Here is a 27459-nt window from a genome sequence, read left to right as displayed (position 1 = left end):
CAGGGAGGAGAGCCTTGGGTATCAGGGAAAGGCACTGGAAAATGTCCCATAGGCAAACGCTTCACAGCTTTGTGCAATCATGTCACTCTGACAAATCTAAGCGCTAACGCCTTCATTTGGCATCGCTGGCCATGTCAATCTCAGTGATGAAGAGTGGAATGAGCACCACTGTTCCCCAGACCCTGCCCTGTCATGTCTTCTGCCTCCCCAGATTAGGCTGGGGGCAGAAAGAACCTGCAGGGCAGACTTGGGGACCGCAGCTATGCCAGGTCAGTGACAACAGAGGGACAGAGCAGAGAGAACCACAAGGCAGAGGGACTCGGCTTATTAATGAGATGTGGGGGTGGAGAGAAGACTCAGACCACCAACTTCCAGATCTACAGGGTGCATGGGAGGAGAGGAGCTGAAAGTCTGCCCTCGGCACAGTCTCAGCTCCGTGGACGGAATTGGGTTTGCAAGTGTCATGTGTGATGGAGACCTCTAAGTGAGCATGGCCTAGTGCGGCTGCCCAGACCTCACAGTTCTGAAGGTTGGAAGTCCAAGCTCAAAGGGTCAGCAAGGTTGATTTCTGACTCTCTGTGACTTCTCACTACAAAATTTCCAGCTGTCTGAGAACATGTCCAACTGTGGAAAGAGGGGCTTGTGGTTACAGGTCAGTGGAATCAGATGTCCATCTTTGGGTCATTGCTAGGACATGCAGCAAGGAATCTGGGCCACCTGCAGACCAGGTGGGCCTCTGCCTCCCACGGGATGGTAGCTGAAGTGGTTGGAGCAGGTGAATTCTCTATGGACAGTGTCCATTCAGAAGGAGGGTCCTGACAGCCGAGTTGCAAAATACTTGCCCTTGAGAGGCACAGGAGAGAGCAGAGCCAGGGGCACGCGAGGCTGGAAGGCTCAGCACCATGAAGCCATGGGAAGGCAGTGGCTGAGGAAATGTCTGAGGCTGCAGAAGAGCAGGGAGCTTGAGGAGGGGAAACCCACACCCCACCGTTGCTGGTGAGCAGTGGCCTTCATCGGGAGGTGGCACTGGACTTGGGGATGAAGTCAAGCTTTGGGGGCTTAGATGGTGCTTAGGGAGACAACTGGTGCAAACCACCATGAGAAGTTTGATGATGTGAAGAGCACGGCAGGGACTGTACCTAGGAACCACCAAGGTGGGGAGGGTCTGAACGGCCCTGAGGTGGCCAACTGGGGCAGCAGCTGGGGTAGAGGAGAGAGCCTGGTGTATTTGAGGGTGGGAGCCCAGGTTCCCTTTGTGAAATGGGTATTGAGATTAGTGGAGGGGTTCCAGTCAGTCAAGACCTAGCATGGAGGTCAAGACCTAGCATGTCGTAGTAGGTGCTCATTAGAGGGGAGCTGTTATCATCATCAGCAAAGCAGAAGGGAAAGGGGAGACAGAGATGCTTTTGGACTGGAAGGAGCACTCCCCAAAGAGCGAGGGTGGAATCGTAATCTGTGAAATGTGAACGTGAAACCTGGGGAGGGAGGGTGTACTTCAACTAGGAGAGACGGAGGAAAGTGGGGAACGCAGTCGGATTGCGAGAAGGTGATGAGAGAGAAGGAGCTCGTGGCCAGTGGCCTCAGTCTTCTAAGAGAATAAAACAGGCCAGTTGGAGAGAGGGTGTGGGGGCTGGAGATATATAGGGATGGAGGATTGAGGAGGGTGAACGTTGTGGAGAAGCTCTCCAGGGGTCTGTGGAAATCTTGGGCTTGCAGGGCGAGGCGATGGGCGCTCCCACGTGGGGTCCCTCCTTTCTCTTCCACCAGGGCATCCCTCAAGCAGTGTTCATTGGCCACGACTGGGCCGGCGTGCTGGTGTGGAACATGGCTCTCTTCTACCCCGACAGAGTGAGGTGAGCAGGCCACGCATAACCAGCATCTGGAGAGACCGGACTTAAATGCCTTGAAAACTGTCCCTCGGATCTCCCTCCCACAAGACTTCTTGAAAACTAATGGGTGATGTGGGAAAGTGACCCCACCCAGATCTTCAGGGCCCGTTGACAGGTTCACTAGGAGCTCTCGTCTTAGGGAGCAGCACCTGTGCCTGTTACTGGTCCTGGGACAAATAATCCAGGACCTGAGTGGCTAGTGGGAGATCCATGGCAGACTCTGAGGGAATAGGTGAGGAGGAAGGTGCCCGAGTGCAGGAGAGAGTGCTCCTCTGGGTGGAGTCAGAGCACCTGCCCTTCCATCCTGCCCCAAAGTGGCTATGGGGCAGATCACTTCACCTCTCAGGCCTGCCTCCTCAGCCACAGGCGGCAGTGAGAACTCCTATCTGGACATGGCATCTCGCCCTCACCATCAGGCGGCACATGACCACGAGAGACAGAGGCATTTCCAGTCTCCAGCAGCAGCTCCAGATGTCAGGTCTGGAACCCAGACAGTGGATGGGTTCGTGGCTGTACCCCTTTTGGCTGGCAAGTCACAGCCAAAATCGGCCTGAGCCCCACCTAGCGAGTTAGGTAAACATAGTTCTCAGCAGCCCTCTGCATCCCAGCTGATCCAGTTATTTTCTCAATAGCTAAGTTTCTGTCCAGAGAACTGAGTTCAGCCTCAGCCCCTGCTCACATGGCCAGGTTACATCCAAGACTAAAAAGAATCAAACATTTCCTAAAGTATTTTTTTATTAGTTGCTCGTGACAATACAATGGTCTTGACATATCATACATTTGAATCAAATGGGGTATAATTTCTCATTTTTCCAAGTGTACAGGTTGCAGAATCACATTAGTTATATGGCCACGTATATACATATTTTTAAAAAAGTTTTTGTGCTCCTGCTCTGCTGATCTTTCTAACACCCCCGCCCACCCTCGGCAATGGAAACAAGAGCTTGGTTCTTAAATCAAGTTAACCAAACAGTTGCTCTGTGGGCAGGACATGTGCTTTTAGAAATGAACAAGAGGAACTATAGCAAGAAACTACCTTAAAGGAGATTAAAGAAAAAAAAAAAACACCTTGTTGTTTTACTAAACTTAATCTCTCCCATGAGAATTAAAAATTTTGCCCAAATGACGTGAGATCCAAGGCCCCTCGGTGTGCTCTGGTTTCCGGTTCCACTTCTTGTTCTCTGGTGTGTCCACGGTGGCCTTGGCAGTGGTGGCTGTCACTTCGGCTATCACTGGGCAGCCTGCCGCTGCAGTCCCCAGAGGCGGAGGAACCAAGGCCCTCTTCCAGGGCAGTCTGTGATGGGAAACAGTCTTCTGGATGGGAGCAAACCTGTCCTTTAAGAATATTGGTGACAACATTGGCCTGCACTTCCCTAACCAGATAATAAGTGGGAAAATAGCCCCCATAGGGGAGCATCTCTTTCCATCCTTTGTTTGATTTTCTACTGAGATAAGCTGTGGGCTTATTTAGTTCAGGGCTGCTCACTCATTGGCCCAAGAAGACCCTTTGACATCCTTCTTGTCTTTGCCAGTCACCTGGAGACTCTGCTCCCACCAGAGGCTGTGTTTTTCCTCATTTTACAATGACAATTTTTTTTATATGTGGGGAATAAATTATGTGTGAAGTTTATTTTTTTAATACATATTTTTTAATTTTTTTAGTTGTAGTTGGACACCATACCTTTATTTTATTTATTTATTTTTATGTGATGCTGAGGATCTAACCCAGGGCCTCACCCGGGCTAGGCAAGAGCTCTACTGCTGAGCCACAATCCCAGCCCCTGTGTGAAGTTTATTAAAAAACAAAACCCTTTTACCCTCAGAATATTTAGTAAAAACTAAAATTTCTTGATCTGTGTCCTAAGTAATACTTAAAATAGGTTTGCTATTGTGTCATTAGAAGCCTATAGCTGTCCATATAATTTATTTTGTACTGTAATCTGTACCACCCTCGATTGCAGCCACCAGCCATGTGGCTATCGGTCTTAAAATGTGGCCAATCAAATCGAGTTTACCATACATGAGAAACACCAACCAGGTTTCAAGGGCGTGCAAAAAAAAGAATAAAGAAAGAAATGTGAAATAGCTCATTAATGATTATTGATTATATGAATCATGTATATTGAATTATTAATATTATAGATCTCTTTGGTTAAATGTTAAAATTTAATCTTTCTTTTTATTTATTTTATGGTGGCTAGGGGTAAATTTTTTTTTAAGAATTTTGTTTTTAGTTGTAGATGGACACAATACCTTTATTTTATTTGTTATTTTTATGTGGTGCTGAGGGTCGAACTCAGTGCCTCACAGTGCTAGGTGAGCACTCTGCCACTGAGCCACAAGTCTAGCCCCTCTAGGGATAAATCTTAAGTTTCATTTGTGGCTCAATTATATGACATCGGCCAGCACTGGCCCGAACCACACCGCGCCTCTCCCAGTTTATTTCCTTGGCCCTCCTGATCGGTTCTCCCTGGTCCCTGTCTCCTGCTGACACTGTCTCCTCTGATCTCGGCTGCAGGGAAGCTTCCCCAGGCTCAGTGGGGTACGGAATCCTTTCCAGACCAGGCCAACTAACTATCCTGTCAACTCTGCTTTCCAGCTGGGTCTCAAGCCCACCCCTTCTTATTCCTGCTCCTTGTAAGGGTGGCCAGGCAGCACCTCCACTGACCTCTGTGCCCTGGACTCTTGCTGTGTCACTGCTGGATCAGTCTCCCCCTGCGCCCGCCCCCCGCGACTCTGAGCCGGTCTCCCCTCTGCTTGGAAGCCCTCATGGTTTCCTGTCTCACAACATCAAGTCCAGACTCGGGCCCTTCGTGTCCAGGCTCCCACTGGCTTTTGTTTTTATTCCACCACTAAACGCTGGGCTTCTGACCAGTCTCCTCCCTCCACCCAGTAGGACTGCAAACTTCGGTCCACTTCCAGACCCTGCTCCTGCTTCCTCGGATGGTCCTGTCGGGTGTTTTCTCCCCCAACTCTCTCCACCCTCAAAGGTCAAGTTCAAGTGCTCTCTTATTCCCGAGGCCCTCCATGATGTCCAGTTCAGACCTTCTTTATGTCCTTTGGACTCTCATGGTGTTTCCTGCAATTCTGTGGCTCTATCACAGTCAGCCTCATGATGCAGTCATCTGCGCATTTCTCTCTCTGTCCTTATTAAATTATAATGAACTCTTTGGAGGAGAGAGGATGTGCTTTATTTATTTTATGTTTTCCCTTCCCTAGTCTATAACATGGAATTATGCTCTACACCAAGGAGACACAGTGAGTGGATGAAGGAATGGGGAAAAAGTGAATAGTGAATACATTCTTCAGTTGAGAGATCCAGCCAGGTGCTTGTAATCCCAGTGACTCAGGAGGCTAAGGCAGGAGGATCACAAGTTGGAGGCAGGTCTCAAAATAAAATTGGACCCTGCCTCAAAATAAAAAATAAAAAGAACTGGAGATGTAACTTAGTTGTACAGCCCCCCCAAAAAAATAAAACTAGGAAGAGATCCAAGTGTCTACATCACCTAGTCAGTCTTGATGTGGTGTGTGTTTGTCTTGGCAGGTAGGTGAGGAAATATTGCAATTGAGTCGGAGGAAAATCCCACTGGTTTAGGGATCCAAATGTATCTAGTTCTAATCCCATTATCCCACACACTTCTGGTGGGAGACCTGGCAGGTGTAGTTTTTGACATGCAAGGGCCTTCCTGGTTCTTGTAGACTGTCCTCTTGCAGGCTTTCTGACTTCGCGCCTCTTATTCCTGCAGGGCCGTGGCCAGTGTGAACACTCCCTTCATGCCAGCAAATCCCAAGGTGTCCCCCATGGAGATTATCAAAGCCATCCCAGTGTTTGATTACCAACTCTACTTCCAAGAACCAGTAAGTGTGGGGCATGGAGGTGACTTCTGTCTTTTCCTCCCTGTCCTCCCTCCTTCTCCCTCTTGCTTTATCTCTGTCCCCTTTAATTTTCTGTGGCATTAGTCAGAAGTGATTTTTCAGCCTGGCTTGGGTGCAGCTGGCCTCAGAGCTGGTCCTTTTCCGGTTGGTGGTGCATCTCTGTGTGTTTGGGATGGTGGGAGGGGAGGGGCCTGGGTGGAGGGATGGCTGTGCACTGGTTGTCCTGCTTCTCTGAAATTGAGGAGTGGGGGTCTACATGCTCACTGGGAACTGCCTGCCCTTGCTTTTCTGGCTGGAAAGCTGGAGACATCTGTCTCTCTTGGTGGAGACAGCTCTTGGCCTGTCAACAAGGACTTAGTGTATCTGCTCATGGAGAGCTGAGTTTTGCAATTATGTCACTGAAAACCAAAAGTCCTGCAGTGGGTCCCAAGTGTGCTGAGTGTGCCCTTGGGTGCAGCTGCCAAGTGTGTTAACCCATGCACCACAAGACGCCTGTCAAAGGTAGCCCCTGGACCATGGATGTGGGGTGTCACTGCCACCTTTGATGGGGGTTCACTGAGCATCATGGTCTCCTGCTCAGGAATGGCAGAGATCCTTCCTCAACCCAGGCCCTAATGAAAGAGCCATACACCCTGCGCCACTGCGCTAGACTGGAGAATGTCTCCCAACCAGGCACTCTGCTCTCCCGCCTCCTGGTTAGCACATCATAACTTCCATCTGGGAGTGCCTGCTCCCCTCAACCTGGCCTTGAAGCCTGTCCCAGGCTGGAGACTGCTTCCTCCAGGATGTCCCCCTCTTCCAGGAAGAAGTCCCATCTCCACCATGAGCAAATAATCCCTGTGCTCTTGACCCTGGCAAGCTGTGAATGGGAGCTCCTGGAGGCTCCTGGAGCACAGGGACTCATTCTGCTTGAACAGGCTCTATGGCTACTCCTGGGGTAGAGTAGGGTCTGAACATAGATTCCCAGAGAGAAGAATCCTAAAACCACATCTACGAAACAGTCTAGTGACCCGCGGGCCCTTGTCCTCGCACACTCTGAGGGGTCACCTTTTGTTCTGTACTGGCTGCCCTCCAGAGCTGCGGATCTGTGCCTTGGGAGCAGGGCAGGAGAGCGGCCATTCATCACGAGGCAGCGCTGCTCTGCCCTTGGAGATTTCTGATGAAGCCCCGTGGGCCCCTTAATTACGCCGCCGCCCATTTGTGAGATTCAATTACGGTGGAGATCAGTCGCGGCCTTCTGCAGCGTGCTGAATACCAGGGAGACGGGCAGCTGACCAGGACTGGTTCGAGGTGATCGATGCAGCCCTGGCCAGCCTGTGTCAGCCTCGGCCACGACTCTTATTTATTGAGGGCCGTCCCCATCCCAGAGCAGTTGCTCTTCCTGAGCTGGGGGACGCATTTCAGTGCTTGGAGGGACCCACAGGGCATGGGCAGGGCTTTGTCCTCACAGGGGCCTGGGTAGCTCCAAAGGGCCAGGAAGGAATCAAAGAGCTCAGAGGCAAATAAACCTGTGCTCGTCAAAGTCCACCAGGCCGACAGGGAGAGTGGGGTAGAGGTGAAGGGCGGAAAGAGGAGCAGATAAGAGCGTTTGTTCTCTGGCTGCCGCCCAGCTGATACTGACACTCATTTACAAAAGCCAAGGCTGATGTTTAAGTCCCACAGACCAATGACAAATGCCCTCCTGTCTGACTAGCTGGACAGGGGCTCCTCCTTTTGGCTCCTGAGACTGGAGTTAAGGGATGGACTTTAGACTGCAACACACGTAGTTTCAAGCCCCAGTTCTGGCCCTGATGAGCTGGGAATCTGCTCCCCAGAGCCTTCATTTCCTACCTGTAAGATGGGGGTTTTGTAAGAATTAAATGAGATAATGCTTGTTCTTACCATGCTTGATGCCTAGGAAGAATATCAATCCTTGATCATTATCATTATTATTTTCTACATTCTTAACAATATTGAGTTCTACAAGATTGTCTGTTTTTGGTCTGGTCTCCTCACCATCTGTGGGTTCCTTATGGACACATCTGTCCCTCATTCATGTCTTTATTCCCACTGCCAAAGAAAGGCAATAGCAGGGCGAGGTGGCTGGGAAGAAGAGCAGGAAGGAAGAGGCAGAGGGGGAGGTGGGCGCCCAGTGGACCTGCTCCTGTCGCCTCAGTCCTGTGTGGGGTCTGTGCCTCTGGTGGGATGGTCTTCTCTTCTCATTTATGCAGTGGCTTTCGAAGGGAAGGATACGTCCCGGGTGTCGTGTGTGGTGTGTTGGCTTTGTGACTGTGTTGAGATCAGCAATACCGGCAGTGCCTCGGTGGCCCAGCCAGAGGAGGCAGTGTACCTGGGGGGTCCCCTGCTGGGGTGGAGTCTCTGCGGGGCTCAGGGGCACCCCAGAGGACCTGGGGATCTGCTTTCTCACCAGCTCCCAGTGAGTGGACACTGCTGCTCCCAGCACCAGCCCCCAGCAGCAAGGCTGCCCGGCCCAGCAGCTCTCTGCCTTCGCTGTATGATTAAGCATTTGACAAGTTAGGGACTCGTTCCCCAGGAAAATGTGCATGCTAAATCCTGTGGCAGTTTCAAGATGCTGCAGACTTCCTGAAGCCCACTTTAAGGATCCCTGACTGTTTTTTTAGGAACACTCCCTCTCCATCTTTATCCCCAGGTTAAGGAGTCTCAGCGCATCCCCAGCCCTTTCCTCTCTCATCCCGCCCACCTGAGTCTGCTCCTCTCCCAGGGCCCAGCTCCAGGGCTGTCCTTTGCTAGAAGCTAACTGCAGTCTCTGGGGCAGCCAGGTCTACTGTGCCGTCCTCTGCAGTCCTGTAGGCTGCCTTATCCTCCATGTTTTACCACCTGCCTCCCCCGTCAAGTACACAGAGCTCGTTCTCATCTCTACATCCCCCACAGAAACTGGCCCATACTGGAAGCCCCATAAGCATTTGATAGATGAATTAATGAGTATGGACTCTCCACACAGAGCACCGGTCAAAATGTCTCTGACATTTAAATCTATGTGTGACAGTCAACTCCTCACCCACATTACCACAGCATCTTTTTTGCAGTAGATATGTGTCTTATGAATGTTAATTTCAAAAGCACAAGAAAAAGGAAAAAGGAGGTGGAAGAGAAATTAACAGACACGCAGCCCCATGCCCTCCCCTCCTTCTCTGCTCCCCATCCCCTGCAGCCAAGCAGTCAGGAGCCACAATTTGGCCTGCTGGAACTGGAAGGAATTAAGCAATTACATGTAATAACACCTCCACGGGGCAGAAGAACCTGGTGATTCGTCACCACAAAGGATGCGAATCCAGCTCTTGAACAATGGGGCTTTGCTGCTCTGTTCTTTAGAAGACAATCCATCGGCAGCTTCTGGTCTGTAATAACTTTGGTCCAAATCAAAAGAGTTGGATCTGAAGTTACTACAGCAAAACTGAGATGCTTGAACACCCAGCTTTGGACTCATCGCTTTTGACCTTCAGCCCTGGTCTCCTCGGAGAGTCTGCCGAGCCTTCTCTCCTCTTAACACCCTTCAGCTGTGGCCACCCATTGCTGTGCCAGCCCCTTCTCCCTTCCCTTTAGAGGGATCATTGCAAGTAACACATTCTCATAGCAGGAGTTTGGGGGAACATAAAGGAAGCAGCACCCATGAACCCACCTTGGGGAAGGGGGGATACTGTTAGCACCTTGTATTTTATTTCAGTCTTTTTAAAAATATGTCTCAAAATGGATACTAAAGTTTCATATTCTCATGAAACTCGGGCTGCGTGGGTTGGGGCTTCGTGCTTTCATTCAGATGGGGAAGGGGACTGGTTTCCAGAATGTCAGGGGGTCCTTCACTTTGTCTTCTGTCGCAGGGTGTGGCTGAGGCTGAACTTGAACAAAACCTGAGTCGGACTTTCAGAAGCTTCTTCAGAACCAGTGATGAGGTGAGCAGTCAGGGAGGAGGGTGGGGGGGGGACGGGGCTGCTCTGAAGAAGGGGCTACCTGAGAGCCACAATTTGGCGCTCTCGTCTTTGACTTCTGTGGTCAGGGTGATGGGGGTCCTCACTCTACTGTTCCCTTGTTAGTTGAGAAAAGTCACATTCTCACCGTCACACAAGACCAAACAGTGATTGTAGTAGTGATGGTTTGGAAATCACACCATATCACTATTACCATCTTAATATGGGTTCTGAGTTATCCAAGTCCCAAACTAACCCTAACCCTAGCCCTTTCTTGAATGCCCCAAAAAGTTTAGAATGCTTCACCTCCACAGTGCACGCCTCCTGCCTAGCATCCGAGGTCTTCCTCATTAGTGTTGTGTGCACAGTCAGTGCCTATTAGGCTTTCCCGTGTCTCCAGTTTCTCTGCTGGTCACGTCTTCACCTCTCATTCATACTGTGTTAAGTTTCTTTTTTCCTGGAGTGCCTTTGGTAGTTTTCTCAATAAGTCTGTTAGCAGACTGTTGGGGCCTGAAAATATCTTTACTTTTACTTTTGATCTTGAAGAATGGTTTATCTAAGTATAAAATTCTCTCTGTTATTGCTTTTGAGAAATCTGTCTCAGGTGTTCAATCCTCTGTATTTACTAATTGTCTTTAGGTAATGAATTGTCTAAGACACTACGGTGTCTAATCTACCATTTACCCTTCTTTGAAGTTTAATTTTTAATTTCAATGAATAGCTTTTTTTAATTTATGAAAGCTTTATTTGGTTCTTTTTTAAAGCATTCTGATTTTTTGTGGTTTTGTTCTATTTTTATTATTCAGTTCCTTCCTTTGTGTATTTCTTTTTTGGGGGGATACTAGGGATTAAACCAAGGGGCCCTTGACCACTGAGCCCTTTTTTTGAATTTTATTTAAAGACAGGCTCCCTGATTTGCTTAGGGCCTCGATAAATTGCTAAGGCTGGCTTTGAACTCGAGATTCTCTTGTCTCAACTTCCAGAGCCACTGGTATTATAGGTATGCACCACAGCACCCCTCCTTCTTTGGTGTCTTTAACCATTTTAAACATGTTCATTTCTCTCCCTCTCCCTCTCCCTCCCTCCTCCCTCTCTTTCCTTCTCTCTCTCCCTCTCACTTTCTCATCATCTACTGTTTTTTGGAGAGTTGAGTCTTCTTACTATTTGCTGCTGTCTCTTGCTCTGGGGCCTTGTTACGTGTGTGTGAGTGTGAGCTTTGTCATCTTAGTTGGGTGCTCATCTTTAGCACCACTTAGTCTGTAGCAGTCTCCTCTCTCTGAATTGAGGAAATGACCCTCTTGAGTGTCTGAGCATTTCTTCTGCCAAGCATCCTTTGGCCGTTACCAGTTACACCTTGGGGTTTCCAGATCATGCAGACAGTGCAAATTCAAATGCAAGCACGTGTGAAGGCAAGCCTGTAGCTATGAATCTTAGAGGTGCTCCTAGTACCAAGCTGATGTGGATAAACTCCTTTGAGATGTGTCAGGATGGGAGGATTTTTTCCTAGTCCTCCCCGCACCGTGTTTTTATTGGTGCATTGGAGTTGTTTATGATGGTGGGATTTGTGTTACACATTCATCCTTACACACAATATAGCAATATAATTTGGCCAATATCATTCCTCAGTATTTCCCCTCCCCCTTTCTCCCAATCCATCCTTTAACTGAGGATCCAGCACACCAAGGACTCCAGACTTACTGGATTCACTTTGGAGGGACAGGGGCATCTCATTTTTACTTCCCTACCTGCTGTTGGCCTGAGATCTCATCTGTTGCTCCCTTTGGTTGACAACCCCAGGACTTGACATTACCAAGGTCTGTGAGCAGCCTCGGTCCAGAGTCCTAAAAATGTTCCTGTCTCTCCTGGGGGCTTAGCATGTTCCCACGGAGTGGTCCCTTCTCACCCATCATTTCATTTTCTGTGGTTTTCAGTTATTCTTGGTCACCCATAGTCCAAAAATATTAAGTGGGAAATTCCAGAAATAAATTGTAAGTTTAAAATCATGCACCATCCTGAGTAGTGCGATGTTGTCCCCAGGGATATGGATCATCTCTGTCTCTCATAAGGTGTCTTGGGAGTGAAAGAGAGAGGACACAATCATGTGACTTTTATTACCATATTGTTGTAATCAGTCTGTTTTATCATTGCTGGTGTTGATCTTTAATGAATTAAGCTTTATCTTAGGTGTGCACATACAAAACAATGCGTGGGCAGTGTTCACGCATCCTGCACTGAGGCCTTGGACACGTCGCCCACTCCTCAGGGCTCTGCTGTGGTGCTCCGGTGTTTTGTTGTGGCAGGGCTTCCTCGGATGACCTGCTCCAGTGCCTGTTTCATTCATGACACTCCTTCCAACTCTTCTTCCTGCAGGGCTTTCTGGCTGTGCACAAAGTCCGAGAAATGGGTAAGAGTCCTGCCTAGCAGAGAAGGGTCAGCTGGACACTGCTGTGGCAGAAGCCCGAGCCTCCCTTCCAATCCTGAACTTGGCTTGCCCAGCTCATGTCCCTGCAGGGAGGTACTTGGTGCTCACTCTGACCCTGACCCTGGCCTGGTCACACCACCTCAGGCTTTCCTCTAGGGAGCTGGGACCAAGATCTTCAGTAGCTGGAGCTCCGAGGACCTTTAGAGCTTGGCTGGGACAGTCCGCCCTCTACCGAGGAGGACGTGAGCCCAGGCTATGGGATCACCTGTCATGTGCGAGGAGGATGGGACTAGACCCCACCCTCCGTCCTGGCCCCCCAGGTATTCCTTCCCCAGGCTCCTTGCTCCAGCCATTCCTGCTCCCTCCCCTGAGACGGCCCTTGTTCACCCCGGTGGCTGGATATAAGTGGAGCTTGGGTGGGAGCTCATCCACGCCTACAGCCAGCACTGTTCCCACAAACCCTTATATTCCCCCCAACATGATGCCCTTGCCATTATCCACCTGTGTTTTATTAGTAGTGAAGATCACTGCCACTTGCCTAAGCACCTACAGTGCGCCCCAGGCACTGGGCTCATTTATCATCCCCAGTGGTGCCCGGATGCTGTCTATATTACACATGGAGAAGATGGGTCCCAGAGGGGTGACATGGCCAGGAGGGCCCAGCGGGGTTCACCCCTCTGATTTCCATCCTGCCTCCACCCTCTTTGTCCACTCATTCATTGGTTTGTTCCTCAAATGTTCTGCGCACACCCTGGTGAGCAGAGCTGGCTGTCGCAGATATGCAGGCACCACAAGCAGAGCAGGGAGGCAGATCAGCAGTAACAGAGTGGAGGAAACAGGCAGGGTGCGCGGAGGGGGCACAAGGCCCAGCGGGCAGGAGCACCAGCCTGTCACGGGCCCATGGCTGGCCACTTACCCTTGACCTACAGCAGGCAAACCTGGAGTGACCTGCCTGTGCCTCCAGGCTTTTGAGTCTGATAATGGCGAGCTGGTCCCACTCAGGCGCCAGTGTTGATAACCCTGGGGGCTGCTGGGAGGCTGCATTGTCCCCAGGCTGCTCTCGGTCACCCTGGGTCACTCTTGGGGCATGAGAGCTGCCAGGACACAGTGCACCTCTGACAACCAGATGGGACTCCATGCTGAGAACCATAGTAGGTCTGTGAGATCAGAAGGCAGCAGCACGGGAGCCCCTGGCCTGGGTTCTTCCTGGCCAGGAGGGAAACCAGACCAAGCACCTGTGGATTCGGGACTCTCTGAGGGACAGAGTTAGTCCAGCTGTTCAGAAAAGGCTCAGTCCAAGGGCGAGTGGGAGTGGGAGGGCATCAGGGCCCTGAGTACGACGGACGTCTGCCTGAGCAGCGTCATCCTGGAGCTGAGTGGTGGGCACATGCTGGGAGCAGGGGTATGCTGAGGTTTGTTCCAGAGCAATGGTGGCAGCTGGCGACATTGAGGCCAGTGTGGGGGATACGTCTGGGCTCCAGAGTGACCGTGAGATCACAGGCTTGGTGCTAGAGTGGGCATGGGCTCAGTGAGAGCAGGAAGAGCAGCGATGCTCCCTGATGGGACGTGAGAGGCGCCCAGGTGCGCAACCTCGGCTGGGAGCCCCAGCCGCAGACCTGGATTCCTGGCCTGCGGCTGGAGAGAAAGCAGGTGGCTTCCTGCAGGAGGACTCTTTGTGAATACCCCGGAAGAGCCCAGCCTCAGCAAGATGGTCACGGAGGAGGAAGTTCAGTTCTATGTGCAGCAGTTCAAGAAATCTGGCTTCAGGTAAAGAGGACAGTACCCCACCCAGAGGCAAGCCGGTGGGTGGAGAAGGAGGCTGGCTCAGGGTGGGGACCCAGCTCCCCTCCACCGCAGCCCCCATGAGTGCCTGGGCCGCCTCTGCTTGAATGCCGCAGTGTCAGAGGCTCGCTGCCATATGTGCCCAGCCTCGTTCTGGGTGGCCCAGCTGCTCTTTCTTTGTGCCTGTGGGTCCCAGCAGATCAGAGGATTTTAATTATCTTTCAGTCACAACTCCTCTGAGAATCAGATGGTAACGCTGGTTCTGTCTTCAGGAAAAAAAAAAAAATANGTGTGTGTGTGTGTGTGTGTATATATATATATATATATATATATATATATATATATAAATCAAAAATAGCATACACCTCTGTCACAGGCCTCTGACACCGTTCCACAACCTCCCACTGTCCCTTTGCAGTGGGTTCCTGGAGCAGGCCAGTGTCTTCTGGGTGGTGAGGGCTGATCCAAGCTCTTGTCCTCAGCAGCCTCCACAACCCTGAACACGTCCCTCCAAGAGCCAGGGTAGTCCCACAGGGCCAGCTCCCATAGGTCCCAAAGCCCCCTCTGGCTGAGCTCCTGTGACTGCACCGGGCCTTGCTGGGTAGAGCTGGGCGGGTGTGCCCCATGCCAGGCGTGAGTCCAGGGTCTGTCCTGCACTGCAGAAAGCTGGGCCCCCCCCAGAATGGCTGGCTGTGTGCAGCGCGGGCTCCTTCCGGGAAATAGCAGTCAGGCGCTCATCTTATGTGACTTTCTGATCCATTCTCCAGAGGCCCCCTCAACTGGTATCGAAACACGGAAAGGAACTGGCAGTGGGGCTGCAGGGGCTCTGGACGGAAGGTGAGTGCAGTGTCCCTCCCCATCCATCCCTGCCCGCCCCTGCTGCCCTCCCAGGAGCTCTGGGGCTTCTGTCGGCCCCACCTGGTGGAGCCTGGTGGGAACCCGGTGGGGTGGACAGACCTGCATCTTGCTCCTTTCTCCTCCACTCAGGAGGCTTCCCTTGCTGATGCACCCCTCAGATAGTGGAGGGTGCCCAGGTCTCCTGGTGGTGGCCCAGGCCAGGATAGCAAGTGGGCCACATGACCACGTAGTGAAGTGGGTCATGGAGCCCCAACCACAGAGGAGCACTTGGTCCCCTTAAAGAGCCAGGTGTTTGCCTCTTGTCATGTTTCCTTTGGTTTTGTCTGAGTCTCAGTTTTCTCATTTGTTGAGTAGATCTCTGGTGGGAAAGGAAGTAAGTTTCCATCCTAAATGTTAAAACCTAGAGGAAAGCTGCACTCTCCCCAGCAGGACAGCACAGGGAGCCTGGGCCCTGTCCTCGAAACCCACTGCATGGAGTGGATGTCCTGCCGTGCCAGGCAGCATGCCAGGCCTCAGATACTGTGGTTGATGCCGCAGGGATGGTCTTGACCCCCAGAGTAGGTCCTGAGACCACAGAATGTGCAGCACAGTGGCTAAAAGCATGCTGGGAAGCAAGTCAGCCCACCTCTAATTCCTGTGTGATGTGGGAAAAGACACTTCTTGATCCACTGTTGCCTCTTCTGCAATGAGGAAATGACAAAAATAAAGCCCCCCACCCCCAGCTGCCCATGGGCAAAATGCATTGATGCATGCAAAGTGTTAAGAACAGTAGGTGGCCTGTCGTAGTCATTCATGTTCATTGTCGTTATCACCATTGTAATCTCTGATTGAAATTACCAAACTGCAGTTGGATAGGCAAGATCTCTGGTGGCCTGGACAGAAGTAAGAACAAAGGTGTTGGGAAGGTGAACCCAGACGGTGCCATGGTTGGAAACTCCTTTCCTCTAGGGTCACCATCCAATCTTCCTCACGCCTCTCCCACATCTTCTCCTGCCCCTGCCACAGTTGACAGGGGCATTCTAGAGTTTACAGAACCCCATAGCAGTGGCTTGTGGTTAGTTCCAGCCACAGAATCACTTCTGCATTTCCTTTAGTTCCTGGAACTTCATGGAGGAGGGGTCAGGTGAGGAGCACATTATTACACGTAGGTGAAGAAACAGCAAATCCCCAGCACAGCCACGCCCAGTCATCAGGCAAGGGAGAGTGGTAGGTGGGACAGAGCATGGCCACGCCCAGTCGTCAGGTGTGGGAGAGTGGTAGGCTGGACAGAGCATGGCCACAAGCCCAGTTGTCAGGCGTGGGAGAGTGGTAGGCTGGACAGAGCATGGCCACGCCCAGCATTTGGGCGTGGAGAGTGTAGGCAGTTCACAGCTTGGGGAGGTTTCGGGGACCCAATGTGCCCTTTGTTTGCAGCAGATCAAGGCCAGGTCATTTCTATTGCTCTGATTCCACATGGGCGACTGCTATGGCCCCACCTGCCTCTGGAATCCTGGTCGCCCTTTTTGAGCATTTAATTCAGAAAAAATGAATCTTGACCTTCATTCAAGGGCATCTTTCCTTCCTAGTGCCATCGAGAATCAGTTTCACGAACATCAGTCTCAGCGGGCCAGCACATGTTCTGACAGATGTCCCCACACGTGTTGGTTGCTACATTCTAAATGCAGCATCCTAAAGATCTCCAGAAATAACAATGACCTGTCCTGCAGAGCTCCTCAGAAACATAGCCAGGGCTCCAAGGGCAGCGACCAGGGTCTTTCCCAGGGGTTTCAGAGTGGAGATCTGCCCCAGGCATAAAAGCCTGGCATGATGGGTGGCAGAAGGCAGCCTGCTGGCCACTCCTGTAGCCCATTCTCTTCCCAGATCCTGATCCCAGCCCTGATGGTGACAGCAGAGAAGGACGTTGTGCTGACCCCTCAGATGTCTAAGAACATGGAGGACTGGGTGAGGGAATGGCCCTGCATGGGGATGGGGTGTCCTGGGAGGGACAGTAGCAGAGGACACATCTGTCCTGACAGACGGGAGGGTCAGCTGAAGCCCTGCCCTGATGGGGACCGTCGCTGACATCACTGTCCCTTTTGGCTGGCCCTTCCTGCCCCTCACTGATGTGGGCTCTTGTTCCGTTCTCGGTCCTTTCCTGGGTAATGCAGGGTTCTGGGGGTGGGAGGTGGGGTGGCCTTTAGGGAGCAGCGAGGAAGGTGTGCCCTCCCAGGGGGCCTCTGCTGCTCTTTGCAGCAGCCTGAAGCCCCACCCACTTGCGTCCTGCCGCTGACCTTTCTGGATGGGTTTTCTTTCAGATCCCCCACCTGAAAAGGGGACACATTAAGGATTGTGGGCACTGGACACAGATGGAGAAGTAAGGAGATGGAGGGCCCCTGAGGGAGGGTGAAGCAAGATTCTCCATTCACCTTCCCGAAAAGCCTTGCAGGTTTCTTTCTGCCCTGCTCTGCCTCGCTGGCCGCTCACCCTACACCGCTCCTCTTTGGCACGGGAGAGTGAGTTCAGAGTGTGAATTGCCTTTCATTTCTCTTCCAGGCCCGCTGAGTTGAATCAGATCCTCATTGAGTGGCTGCAGGCTAATGTCAGGAACCCACCAGTGGGTTCAAAGATTTAGCCTGTGGCAGTAGCCGGCAGCGCTCCATCTGCTGGGAAGCCCTGTTTGTATCCAGATGTGGCCTCCTGTGCACCTCTCAAGACCAGTGGCTTTGTTCCAAGGGATTTGCCCCAAAGTAGTCTTTACATGAAGTTAATCAAATATGCTGTGATTTTTAAATCCAGGAGGAATCACCCGTAGATTCCCTGGGTACGATGCATCATCACTTCATCTCTGAGGGTGGTTAGTGCCCTGTGGGGACAGAATGCAGTACCCACCTGGTCACGTTGACTGACCAATTTATAGTTTTGCAGCCAAGTCTGCAGTTCATTTTGAAGTATTTCAGCAGAGATTGGGATCCTTTACTCAATAAATCTAAGATGGCTTTGCTCCGGCTCTCTCTGTGCTCTTGGGAGAGTGGGCCAAAGTTGGAAGAATGCTGCTTTTTTCATTATCAGAAACAGCTGCATTCGAAGGAAGCTTTTCCTCCACTATTGGGCTTTGCCATGATCTCCAGGGTGCTGCATCATCCAGACCAGTGCCGGCCATGGGAGCCTTCTGGAAGGATGCAAGCGGTCTGTAGCAGCTGGCCTTTCAGAGCTGGCTGAACGTTTCCATAGCAGAGTTTTCTCAGGTAGTGATGCACACTTTGAGTATTTAAAATGTGCTCGTGAGACTAAGGAAGCAAATTTTAGATTTCATTTGATTTTAATTAGTTTAAATGCAAAGAGACCCCTTCCGTCAGCTGTCACTGCAGGGCTCAGTGCAGATGTAGTCCTGTCTTTCCCTCCAGCCTCTCCTTTCTCTTGTCACATCATTAGGCACCAGGTCACACTCATTTGGTCTCCTGCAATCATCTTGTCTGTTTCCCATTTTGGATGCCAAAGCCCTACAGCAGCAGCCTCCTAAAACAGGTCAGATCTTAAACGCTGCACTTTGGATCCTCCCAGCTGCCTCCAGGATCAAGCCTGGCCCCTGCTCACTCCCACCAGGCCCATCACTCTAATCCCAATTGTCCTCCAATATCACTGTCCTTGAATCTTGCACACACTAGTTCTCCTTGACGCTCCAACTCTGATTGTGCATTCTTTTCTGGAGTCTCCTCCACTAAATCTCAGGCTGGGTCCTGGGTCCTTCCTACCCCAGCCAGCATTCACAGATAAACACACACTTTCCTCACTGCACTTTGTGCAGGTAAAGCCCCCAGAGGAAGGGATCTCCCCAGGCAAGTTCCATATTATAATGAGCATAAGTTGACCAGGCAATGTGGTGGGGGGGGGGAGGGTGAAGGCAGCAGGGGCAGTCAGAATGCTAGCAGCATCACCGGCTCACTACTCCAGCGTGCCTGGTCTTACGTATGTCACCTCTGATCCCTCCCAAGGCTCCTTCCCATTTAACAGAGGGGGAAACAGGTGCAGACAACTTGCTCAGGGTCACTTGGCAGTTTGGGGCAGAGCCTGAACTCGAGCTCTGCTAAGTTCTACCAAAAATCTACTTTCTAAATCTGAAGCCAGACCAGCTGGGTCAGACATCTGGTCTGCTGGGTACCTTGAGAAAGGGGTCCTGTGCCTCAGTTTCCTCCCCTATAAATAGGGGACATTGATAGTACCTAGGCCATAAGGAATTGTTGGAACTAAATATGGTAATATACACAGAGTTTCAGGCCAGTGCTTGGCATGGAGTGAGTTCTGGGGGAAGGTTAGTGTGACATTTCCAGTTGATTCCAGAGCAAGACTCCCGGGAACAGCTGTAGGAGCCAGACGACATCATTTTGCTAGTTGACTCTGTCCAAGCTCATCTGTGAGAGACCAAATGGGGGAAAGAAGAATCTTAGAACACCCTTCACAAGAAGACACTAAACAGGAAAATCTGTTTTCCCTGTTAGCTCAGGTTGAAAGATTCGATCCATTAGCCCCCATAAACCATCAAAAGTTCCTCAAGTACATCAGAAATTCTACTCTTCTGGTAAATAAGAGTCCAATGAATCGAGTCCATAACATTGCCACAAAAATATAGCCAGTGGTGCAAGATTGAAAGCCCAGCGTGAGGCTACCCTGGAAAAGGTCTCAGGTTGTGTGAGAAATACCCTCAGCTGTGTCTCTGGGTCTTCTTTGGGGAGCTTTGGGCCATATGTCAATTGCTGCGGTTTTAGCAGCAAAAGGGATTAACCGGGATAGAAAGGGAAGATTTTCAGACCCATTTCATTTATGCTTGCTTGGAGTGTATTCAAAATTAATTACAGAATGCTGGTTTTTATATCATCACTATAAAGGAATAAGTAACAAGCGAACTGACCTCTGCTAAAAGAAATAGGCTTTTTAATAAGAGTCGTGGCAGTCCCCATATTCTTTTCTGCACCCTTGTACCAGTGGGGTTGTGGTGCTGTGCCCAGGGAGTTACGACCAGTCACACTAGCTGTATCCAAGGTTTCCAAAACACATAGCCTCAAAAAGGGGATTCTGTTAGACTAGCTGGGAGGAAAGGCTATTTCTTTCAATCTTAGGATATGATGAACTCATGATTATACAGTATGTCAAAATAAAATACACAAGATACGATACATAAAAATTTGTTGGTGAAATTAAAGTTGTGAACACCAGGAAATTTCTAGTTTTGAATGCACATGTCAGAAGAGTTTTAAATTAATTATATAAATTTCCATTTTTCAGAAACCAGAAAAAGGAAAAAGTAAACCAGAAAGAAAGGAACATGAGAACAAAAATCAACAAAACAGAAAACAAATATATAATAGAACAAAATCCGGACAGTCACATTTGAGGCCTTTTAAGTTAATAAAAACAATAAACTCCAAAATTTAATAATTTAATAAACTACTGTACCCCAAATTTTTAAAAAACCACAAATGATCAGTAATGAGAGTGAAAAGGAGGACATCTCTGCAGATGCCACAGGTTGCAAAAGAATGACCGAGGAGGGGACGGCATTTTGAACAACTTTCACTGATTCATGTGGAAAGGACAACTCCCAAGAATGTACAGGTTCCTTCAGAAACACAATTTTCTCAAACTAACACCAGGGGAAAGAAGTTATCGTAGTATTTTAAAGAAATCAGATCCATAAGTAAAAAGCCCTGTCACAAAGAAAACTCCAGGTCTTAATAGCTCCATTTACAAATACTAAAAAACATGAAAGAAACAGACACATAATAAGAAAGAGATAAAGTGCCTGGCATGGTGGCACATGACGGTAATCCAGTGGTTTGGGAGGCTAAGGCAGGAGGATTACAACTTCAAAGCCAGCCTCAGCATTTTAGCCCTAAGAAACTTAGTGAGAACCTGTCTCAAAATTAAAAATGAAAAAGGGCTAGGCATGTGACTCGGTGGTAAATTGCCCCTGGGTTAAATCCCCAGTACAAAAAAAAAAAATGAAAGAGAGAGATAAGGCAACTCCATTAGAAAATGGACCAAAGTTTCAAGCAGGCAATTGCCAAAGAAGCTATATAAATTGTCATTGACATATAAAATTGTGCTCAAGTTTATTAACCACAAGAAAATGCAAATTAAATCCCAAATTCAGAAAACTCTACAGGCCAATACAAATACACGAAATACGAGGAGAAAAAAGTGTAGGCATCAATGTGGAGGAACTGGAATGTTCAGACACTTCTGGTGGGAGTATGTATTAGTACTACAGAATTGTCTACTGAGACATATCCTGTGATCCATTCTAGAATTAAGCCCAGGAGAAATTTCTACATAAAAGGCATATGCAAGAATTTTTATAGCCAAATATTGTTTTTAATAATTGGAACTATAAACAAACCAAATGTTCACTAACAGCAAAATGGAAAGACAAATGTTGCTATGGATGGGCCCTACCACCATCCCATTAAAGGAACCCAAATGTAAAGAGCAACTACAATATTTTTGAGGTAATGATTGTCAGGGGGCAACTGGGGACTTTGGTGGTCTCTATTTTGATCCAGGTAATAATTACACTGACTTGTTCACTTGAGTATTAATCAAGCTGTCCACGTATGATTGAACTGTACATAAACATATAATATATTATCATATAACATTATTATTAAGAATTGAAAGTTCACTTAAGAAGTCGATATGTCTCTTCTTAGCTGTTTCACCCACTCTGCCTCTTAGAAGTGAATCTGCTGCTGTCTTGGCGTGTGGCTGCAGGACTATAATCCCAGTGGCTCAGGAGGCAGAGGCCTGAGGATTACTGAGGTCAAAGCCAGCCTCAGCCATTTAGCGAGGCCCTAAGCAATTTAGAGAGACTGTCTCGGAACAAAAAAAGGGCTGGGAGCTGTGGCTCAGTGTTTAAGCATCCCCGGGTTTAATCCCCAGTAATCAAAAAGGTAGAAGGAAAACAGTGTCCTCTCTCCCTCTGGCCCTCCCTCCCGCCTATTTCTTCTTTTTCCTTAGCTTCAAATAGGAGTCATGCCAGTGGGGTCCTCTTTTGAGAGAGACTCGCTGGCCAAGGCCGCCCAGGTTCAACAGCAGGGCCGCTGGGCTCCGCGCACGTGGCGCAGTCCCTGCCTTCTCGCAGGGTGCGAGGCCTGACCGTACCTCGCGCTCCCAACTGCCCTGTGGCTGGCCAACGGCCACATTGGGACTGGGATCCGGATCGCTAGCCATGTTGCGCGTCCTCCTCCTTCTCGGCGGGCTGGGTGGACTCAGCGGGTACAGCCCCCGCCACAGAGAACACAGTGAGTCCCAGACCTTTCCTGACCTTCGGGCGCGCGTGCTCCCCTCGCCCTTCGCCTCCCAGGGTGCACTAGACATGCGTGGAAAGCGCCTTCCTACGCGATGCCCGCTCTGGGCCTTGCAGCTGTCCACGACCCAAAAGCTCACCGGGGAGCGGGGCGCTCTCCCACGCCCACAGGGACCCCAGCCCCGCTCCAGGATGGCTGGAGAATGGGGTTGCAGGTCCTGCTGCGCTCTAGTGATGGTGATCGTGGAGACCCAACTCTGAACTCTCTATTTAGGGGCTCAAAGGGTATGAGTTGTATTTGTTCTGGGAGCTTGGCTTTTGCCCCAGAATTACCAGACCCTGCCTTCTAGAAAGAAGTGAGAATATTGGAAAGATAGTAAAACTGAGAGGTCGCCTACAGAATGCAGAGGATGCATTTAGATGTGAGAGAATGAAGGGAGCCGTACAGCGCAGGGCAATCCTCTAATAAGACATTTTGCACCTTGCAGATTATGAAAGACTACACGTGCAAGTTACGGTTCCAGTGAAAATACGGTCAATTAAAAACGGAGGATTTGAATCACACGTAATGAATTATTAACATTGTTCACGATTTGAAATGATGCGAATATGTTGTTTCCAAGATGTTAATTGGCCATTTTTCATTCATGCACATTTACTGAATTTTATATTTATACTCAATTTTTTTGAGTGGGAAAGTCTTTTCTAAAAATGAGCCAAGATTATTGTTTCCTAGAAATAATGGTGCAGTGATGTGGGGTGTTAAAGCCTGGAGCCCCACCCCCCAAATGTTTCCCCCTAGGTATCTCTGACCTGATCTGCTGGTCTCTTCTCACCCACCCACCAGCCTATATTTGGAGGGAAAAAAATGGGGATGGGGGATAACGATCATTTTATTTAATGATATATGTTATATGGATGATTTTCCCCTTTTGATTGCAAATATGTTAATGGTTAAGATTTTTTAAACTGCTTTCATTCATCTTAGTTTAGGATTATATTATTCTTGTTTCTCCTTTGAAATAAAAGGCTTTTTAACATGCCCAATCTTATCTGAATTAAAAGCTCCTTTTTTAAAAGTAAGTTCTAGAATCATTTCTGGAGAAGTCAAATATGTTTTGTGAAACCTCACTTTTTCGTTTGGTTGGGAAGTGGATGTTCTCATGATTTAGGTATTCCCTTAGCAAGTTTCCATTCAACAACTTAATCTAGAGTTTTAAGTTTATAACTCTTTATTTTTAAATGAATGCATATCTGTTTATGAAATTTTAAAATCACTTAAGTAGAGAAAAATAGTGAAGCTCTTATAGAATTTTAGGAGTGTATATTAATGCAAAAATATTATGGGCATGTTATTCATTTTAGAAAATAAACAAGAAGTCTGTTTAGAGGGGAATATCTCCAAGCAGGAATCACTGGATTGTTATAAGAGGATGATTTATAACAAGTGAAATAGAAGAAAAATAAAAATATTTCTCTTCAACAGTCAAAATTCAAGACAAAAATGGTTTGTTAATATCTGCATTCTCATGGCATAGAGTATAGTAAGGAAATAATAGTATTTTTGAATCAAAGAGGCTATCACATACTGACTGATTCAATATTACAACAAACATAGCATGAAACAATGTATGTTTAAAATTATCATAATAAAGAATATAGGAGCATAAAAGGAGAATATACGCTGGACACTAGAAAAACTTTTTAAAAATAACTGAATGAAGCTTGTAGAAGTGAAAAATACAATATGAAGCTATAAAAGTCAGGAACTAATAGTAGATCAGAGATAGCTGAAGAGAATAAGTGGTGTAACATATAAGAGGTTAATGGAAGAGGACAATAGAATTAGAAGCTTAGGTAGCACCATGAGAATTCCTGAAGGAAAGGGGGAGGTGTGGAGGAGAGTTGATATTAACCAAGAAACGATTTTCAAAAAGTGGAGCCCCAAGCTCCAGTTTCACGAACTCAAAGCAGAATAAGTAAAGGTCAAGTGACATCTTTGCATATCAGAATACTAAAAGGAAGAAAATGTCTTAAAGGCAGTCATGAATAATAGGAAAGATACCTACAACCAAACAGTAAATAAACTAACAGCAGAAGTCTCAAAATCAGCAACGGGAATGAGAAAATCTTGTCATTTACTCAAGTGAAGTAGACTTCACAAATTAGTATCTATTGATGGTTTCCAGGTTAAAAGAGGAGAACATAGGTATAATAATGTACTTTGGCAGGTAGAAAATGAAAGCAGACAAACAATAACATAAACATAGAAGCTGCAAAAAAAAAAAGCTAAGGAATATGTTTAATTCAAAATACAACACATTGACCATGAGATTTAATAGTAACCATCAAAAGAGTAGAAAGTGTACATCAGTATCAATTTAATAGGGAATCCAAGTAAAATTTAAATATTAAATCTTTAATTACATGTATTAGAAAACAGAGACATCTCAGATTGGACGTAAGTCAGACCTGAATAATAAAGAAATACAAAGGCTGGACACAAAAGTAAAAAAAAAAAAAAATTGCAACACAAATAAGCAGCTTGTGTAGCTATACTTTTCTCAGGCAAAAAGAAAAAATGGTCTTCAAAGTAACATAGAACAAAGGTATAAAAACTGTTACTAGATAGGGAAAAGTGTCTGTATGAGAAAGGAGGACACATTTTTTTTAAATGAGTGATACAAGCCAGGTGTGGTGGCATATGCCTGTCTTCCCAGAAGTTCAGGAGGCTGAGGCAGGAGGATAACAGGTTCATAGCCAGCCACGGCAATTTAGCTAGTCCCCAAGCAACTCAGTGAGACCCTGTCTCTAAATAAAATTTTTTAAACATTTGATACCAGGAATTGAACCCAGAGGTACTTAACCGCTGGGCCACATCCCCAGCCAACACAAACCACAGTAGAGCTCAATCTCGTAGCCAGAGTTGGCTATTATACTACTTTCCTTAGAAAGAAGGAAACAAAATGTTGGTCTCAAGTTGATGCATCTACAAGGGAATGGATAGGAGTAATAGTTACCTGGCCCTTTGGGCCTTGCCTATGGACACAGGCAGGTCACACCAGTTGTCCTGCTTTACAGAAGAGTGCCTTCACATTCACTCTGGAGTTCAATCACACCTGATTTTCTTCTGAGCACCTACGGTGAGCACGGCCTATGAGAAACACCAACGTGACAACTCAGGGACTCACGGGGGATAACAGGAGGCTTGCCATGACACAGGAATTGAGGTCCCAGTGAGTGATTCCCCCACAGGCCCTTCCCTGCTGTTCTGTAACCGCCCCAGCCACACATTCTTTACACACGTTTATACTGCACATAACACCTGCAAGAAAATGAACAGTTTCTTCAGATTAGTGGAGCAAATTGGTTTTTAATTTTAATTCCTTCCCCCCCACCCCCCACCCCAGATACATTCAGTTCATGAAGGGCAATGGTAACAGCATGGCTGAAGTTTTCTAGATAGATGATAGCTGTAGACAGTCAGATCCAGCATGGAGTCCCATTCTGTCAGGATAGTTACTGCATGCTGTGGCTGAATTGTGACACCTCCCCTCCAAAAAATCCATCTGTTGAAGACCTGACCCCTAGCCCCTCATGATGTGATCCTACTTGGAGACAGAGGTCATTAAAATGAGTTCATTAAAGTGGGTTCTAGTCCAACATAACTGGTGCCCCTGAGAGAAAGAGGGAATGTGCGCACTGACCTGAGTGCAGGCGTAAGACTCCATCTGCAAAGCCAGCACAGAGGCCTGGATGGGTCTTGCCCTCATGACCTTCAAAAGGAAACCACCCTCTGCACACTCTGATTGCAGACTTCTAGCCTCTTCAACTGTGAGAAAGTAAATTTCAGTTGTTTAAATCAAAACGAAACCAAAAATGCTCAATTTAATAAATGATGGGGGTCAGTTGATTAGCAACACAAAATAATAATGAACTGTACAGTAGTGTCACCTCCTACACCAGAATTGATTCTAGATCATGTAAATGCACAGATGAGAGTAAAATAATAAGAATTTGGAAGAAAATATAGAATATACATTTCAGGACCTTATAATATAAGGGAAGAATTGAACAATGAAAAAAGGCAGGCATTCTTAAGTAAAAGATTGAGGAATACCTGGATTTAAATAAAAACAATAATAACCATAAACAAAGTGAAAAATATTACAGACTCATATTTTGCAGTCCACTTACTGCACATAAGAGTTTCCAGAACAGATTAAGAACTTTTATAAATCAATAAGAAAAAAAAAACAACAAAATGGAAACATGTATAAAGTTATGAATGGCAAGAAAGTGTTAAACCTGACGGGGTAGCAAACATCAAATGTAATCAAAAAATTGAGAAATTTTATTTGGCAGAGAATTGCCAAATAAATGGAGTAAGACACAATTTTACATCCATCACTGGCCAACATTAAATCTAAGAAAACAAAAATGTGATTAGAAGATATAAATAAAAAGGTAATCTTATTTTCTTCTTGTGAATATGTAAATTGGCACAACAAATTTGAAGATTGTTTTTTAAATTATGAGTGAAATTGTAAAAACACTTTTTTTAACGAAAGAAGTTCATTCATAAGTAACATATATCTGGCAATTATACACATGTTGCAGTATTGCTTAAAACAAATAGAACTACATGTCCAATAAGAAGATAGATGAATAAACTGTGGTATATTCAGAAAATGAAGTTTTATGCCATAGAGAAATAAATGACAAAGCTACAGGTTCTAAGGGTGATGGTGAGGGCAGGCAATATTTGCTATGGTGCTTATTATGTCTGAGGCAGTGTTTCATGCATCAGATAAAATATATAACTTGTAGGATAAAATTCAAGTAAAGGTAAAATTTTTTGCAAAACTAACCACTATTTAGACACACATCCATAACTAATACAGTTATGAAAATAGGCATGAGAATAATAAACATGAAATTTGGGAGGCTGGTGATCTGGGGTATAAAAAAGAAAATATAATCTACTGAGTAGGCTTATCCTTATTTTCAAAGACTTGCAGTTTTTTATTTTTCAATGTTATCATTGATGACATGATATTTTATATACTTTTCTTTGAATCTTATATGCCTAAAATACATGACTGAAAATAGGAAGAGTGGCTTATAAAGAAGTTAAAATTCCCTTTAAAAGAGACTTAAAGTCGAAATATTGGAAGCTTCCCTCTAGCAATCAAGAAGGAAGGAAGCCCATCATCACTTTTTCTATTTATCATTGTCTTGGAACTATTGCAAGAAGCGAAGAAAACAATAAAAATAAGTAGGCATAATTGGAGGGGAAAAGAATGCCATATTATTTGCAGACAAAATGGTGATACATGAAATAAAATCTAAATCTATAAAAAAATTGGAAATAATACATTGACTTAGTAAATTTTTTGGAGACATGATTGAAATTGAAATACAGAA

At 47.3% G+C, this 27459-nt stretch overlaps 2 protein-coding genes across 3 annotated transcripts in view; both read left to right on the top strand.

Annotated features, from left to right (window-relative positions):
• Positions 1-17732, top strand: part of Ephx2 (epoxide hydrolase 2) — a 34621-nt gene extending 16889 nt beyond the window's left edge. For both annotated transcript variants that reach the window (XM_015499450.2, XM_048801531.1), the window contains 9 exons: positions 1768-1853; positions 5636-5747; positions 9605-9676; positions 12062-12095; positions 13778-13880; positions 14663-14732; positions 16614-16694; positions 17048-17106; positions 17286-17732. In XM_015499450.2, the coding sequence (XP_015354936.1) occupies positions 1768-1853; positions 5636-5747; positions 9605-9676; positions 12062-12095; positions 13778-13880; positions 14663-14732; positions 16614-16694; positions 17048-17106; positions 17286-17364 (696 nt within the window). In that variant the 3' untranslated portion in view covers positions 17365-17732. The remainder of the gene's footprint in view (positions 1-1767; positions 1854-5635; positions 5748-9604; positions 9677-12061; positions 12096-13777; positions 13881-14662; positions 14733-16613; positions 16695-17047; positions 17107-17285) is intronic.
• A 4395-nt stretch (positions 17733-22127) lies between these two features.
• The window catches only part of Adam2 (ADAM metallopeptidase domain 2), a 59303-nt gene continuing 53971 nt past the window's right edge, over positions 22128-27459 (top strand). The window contains exons 1-2 of the mRNA XM_048801467.1: positions 22128-22269; positions 22521-22597. Coding sequence (XP_048657424.1) covers positions 22128-22269; positions 22521-22597 — 219 coding nt within the window. The remainder of the gene's footprint in view (positions 22270-22520; positions 22598-27459) is intronic.

The sequence above is a fragment of the Marmota marmota genome, unplaced genomic scaffold (genome assembly GCF_001458135.2).
Source record: "Marmota marmota marmota unplaced genomic scaffold, marMar, whole genome shotgun sequence".
Taxonomy (NCBI): Eukaryota; Metazoa; Chordata; class Mammalia; order Rodentia; family Sciuridae; genus Marmota; species Marmota marmota.
This window is presented reverse-complemented; position numbering and strand designations above follow the sequence as displayed.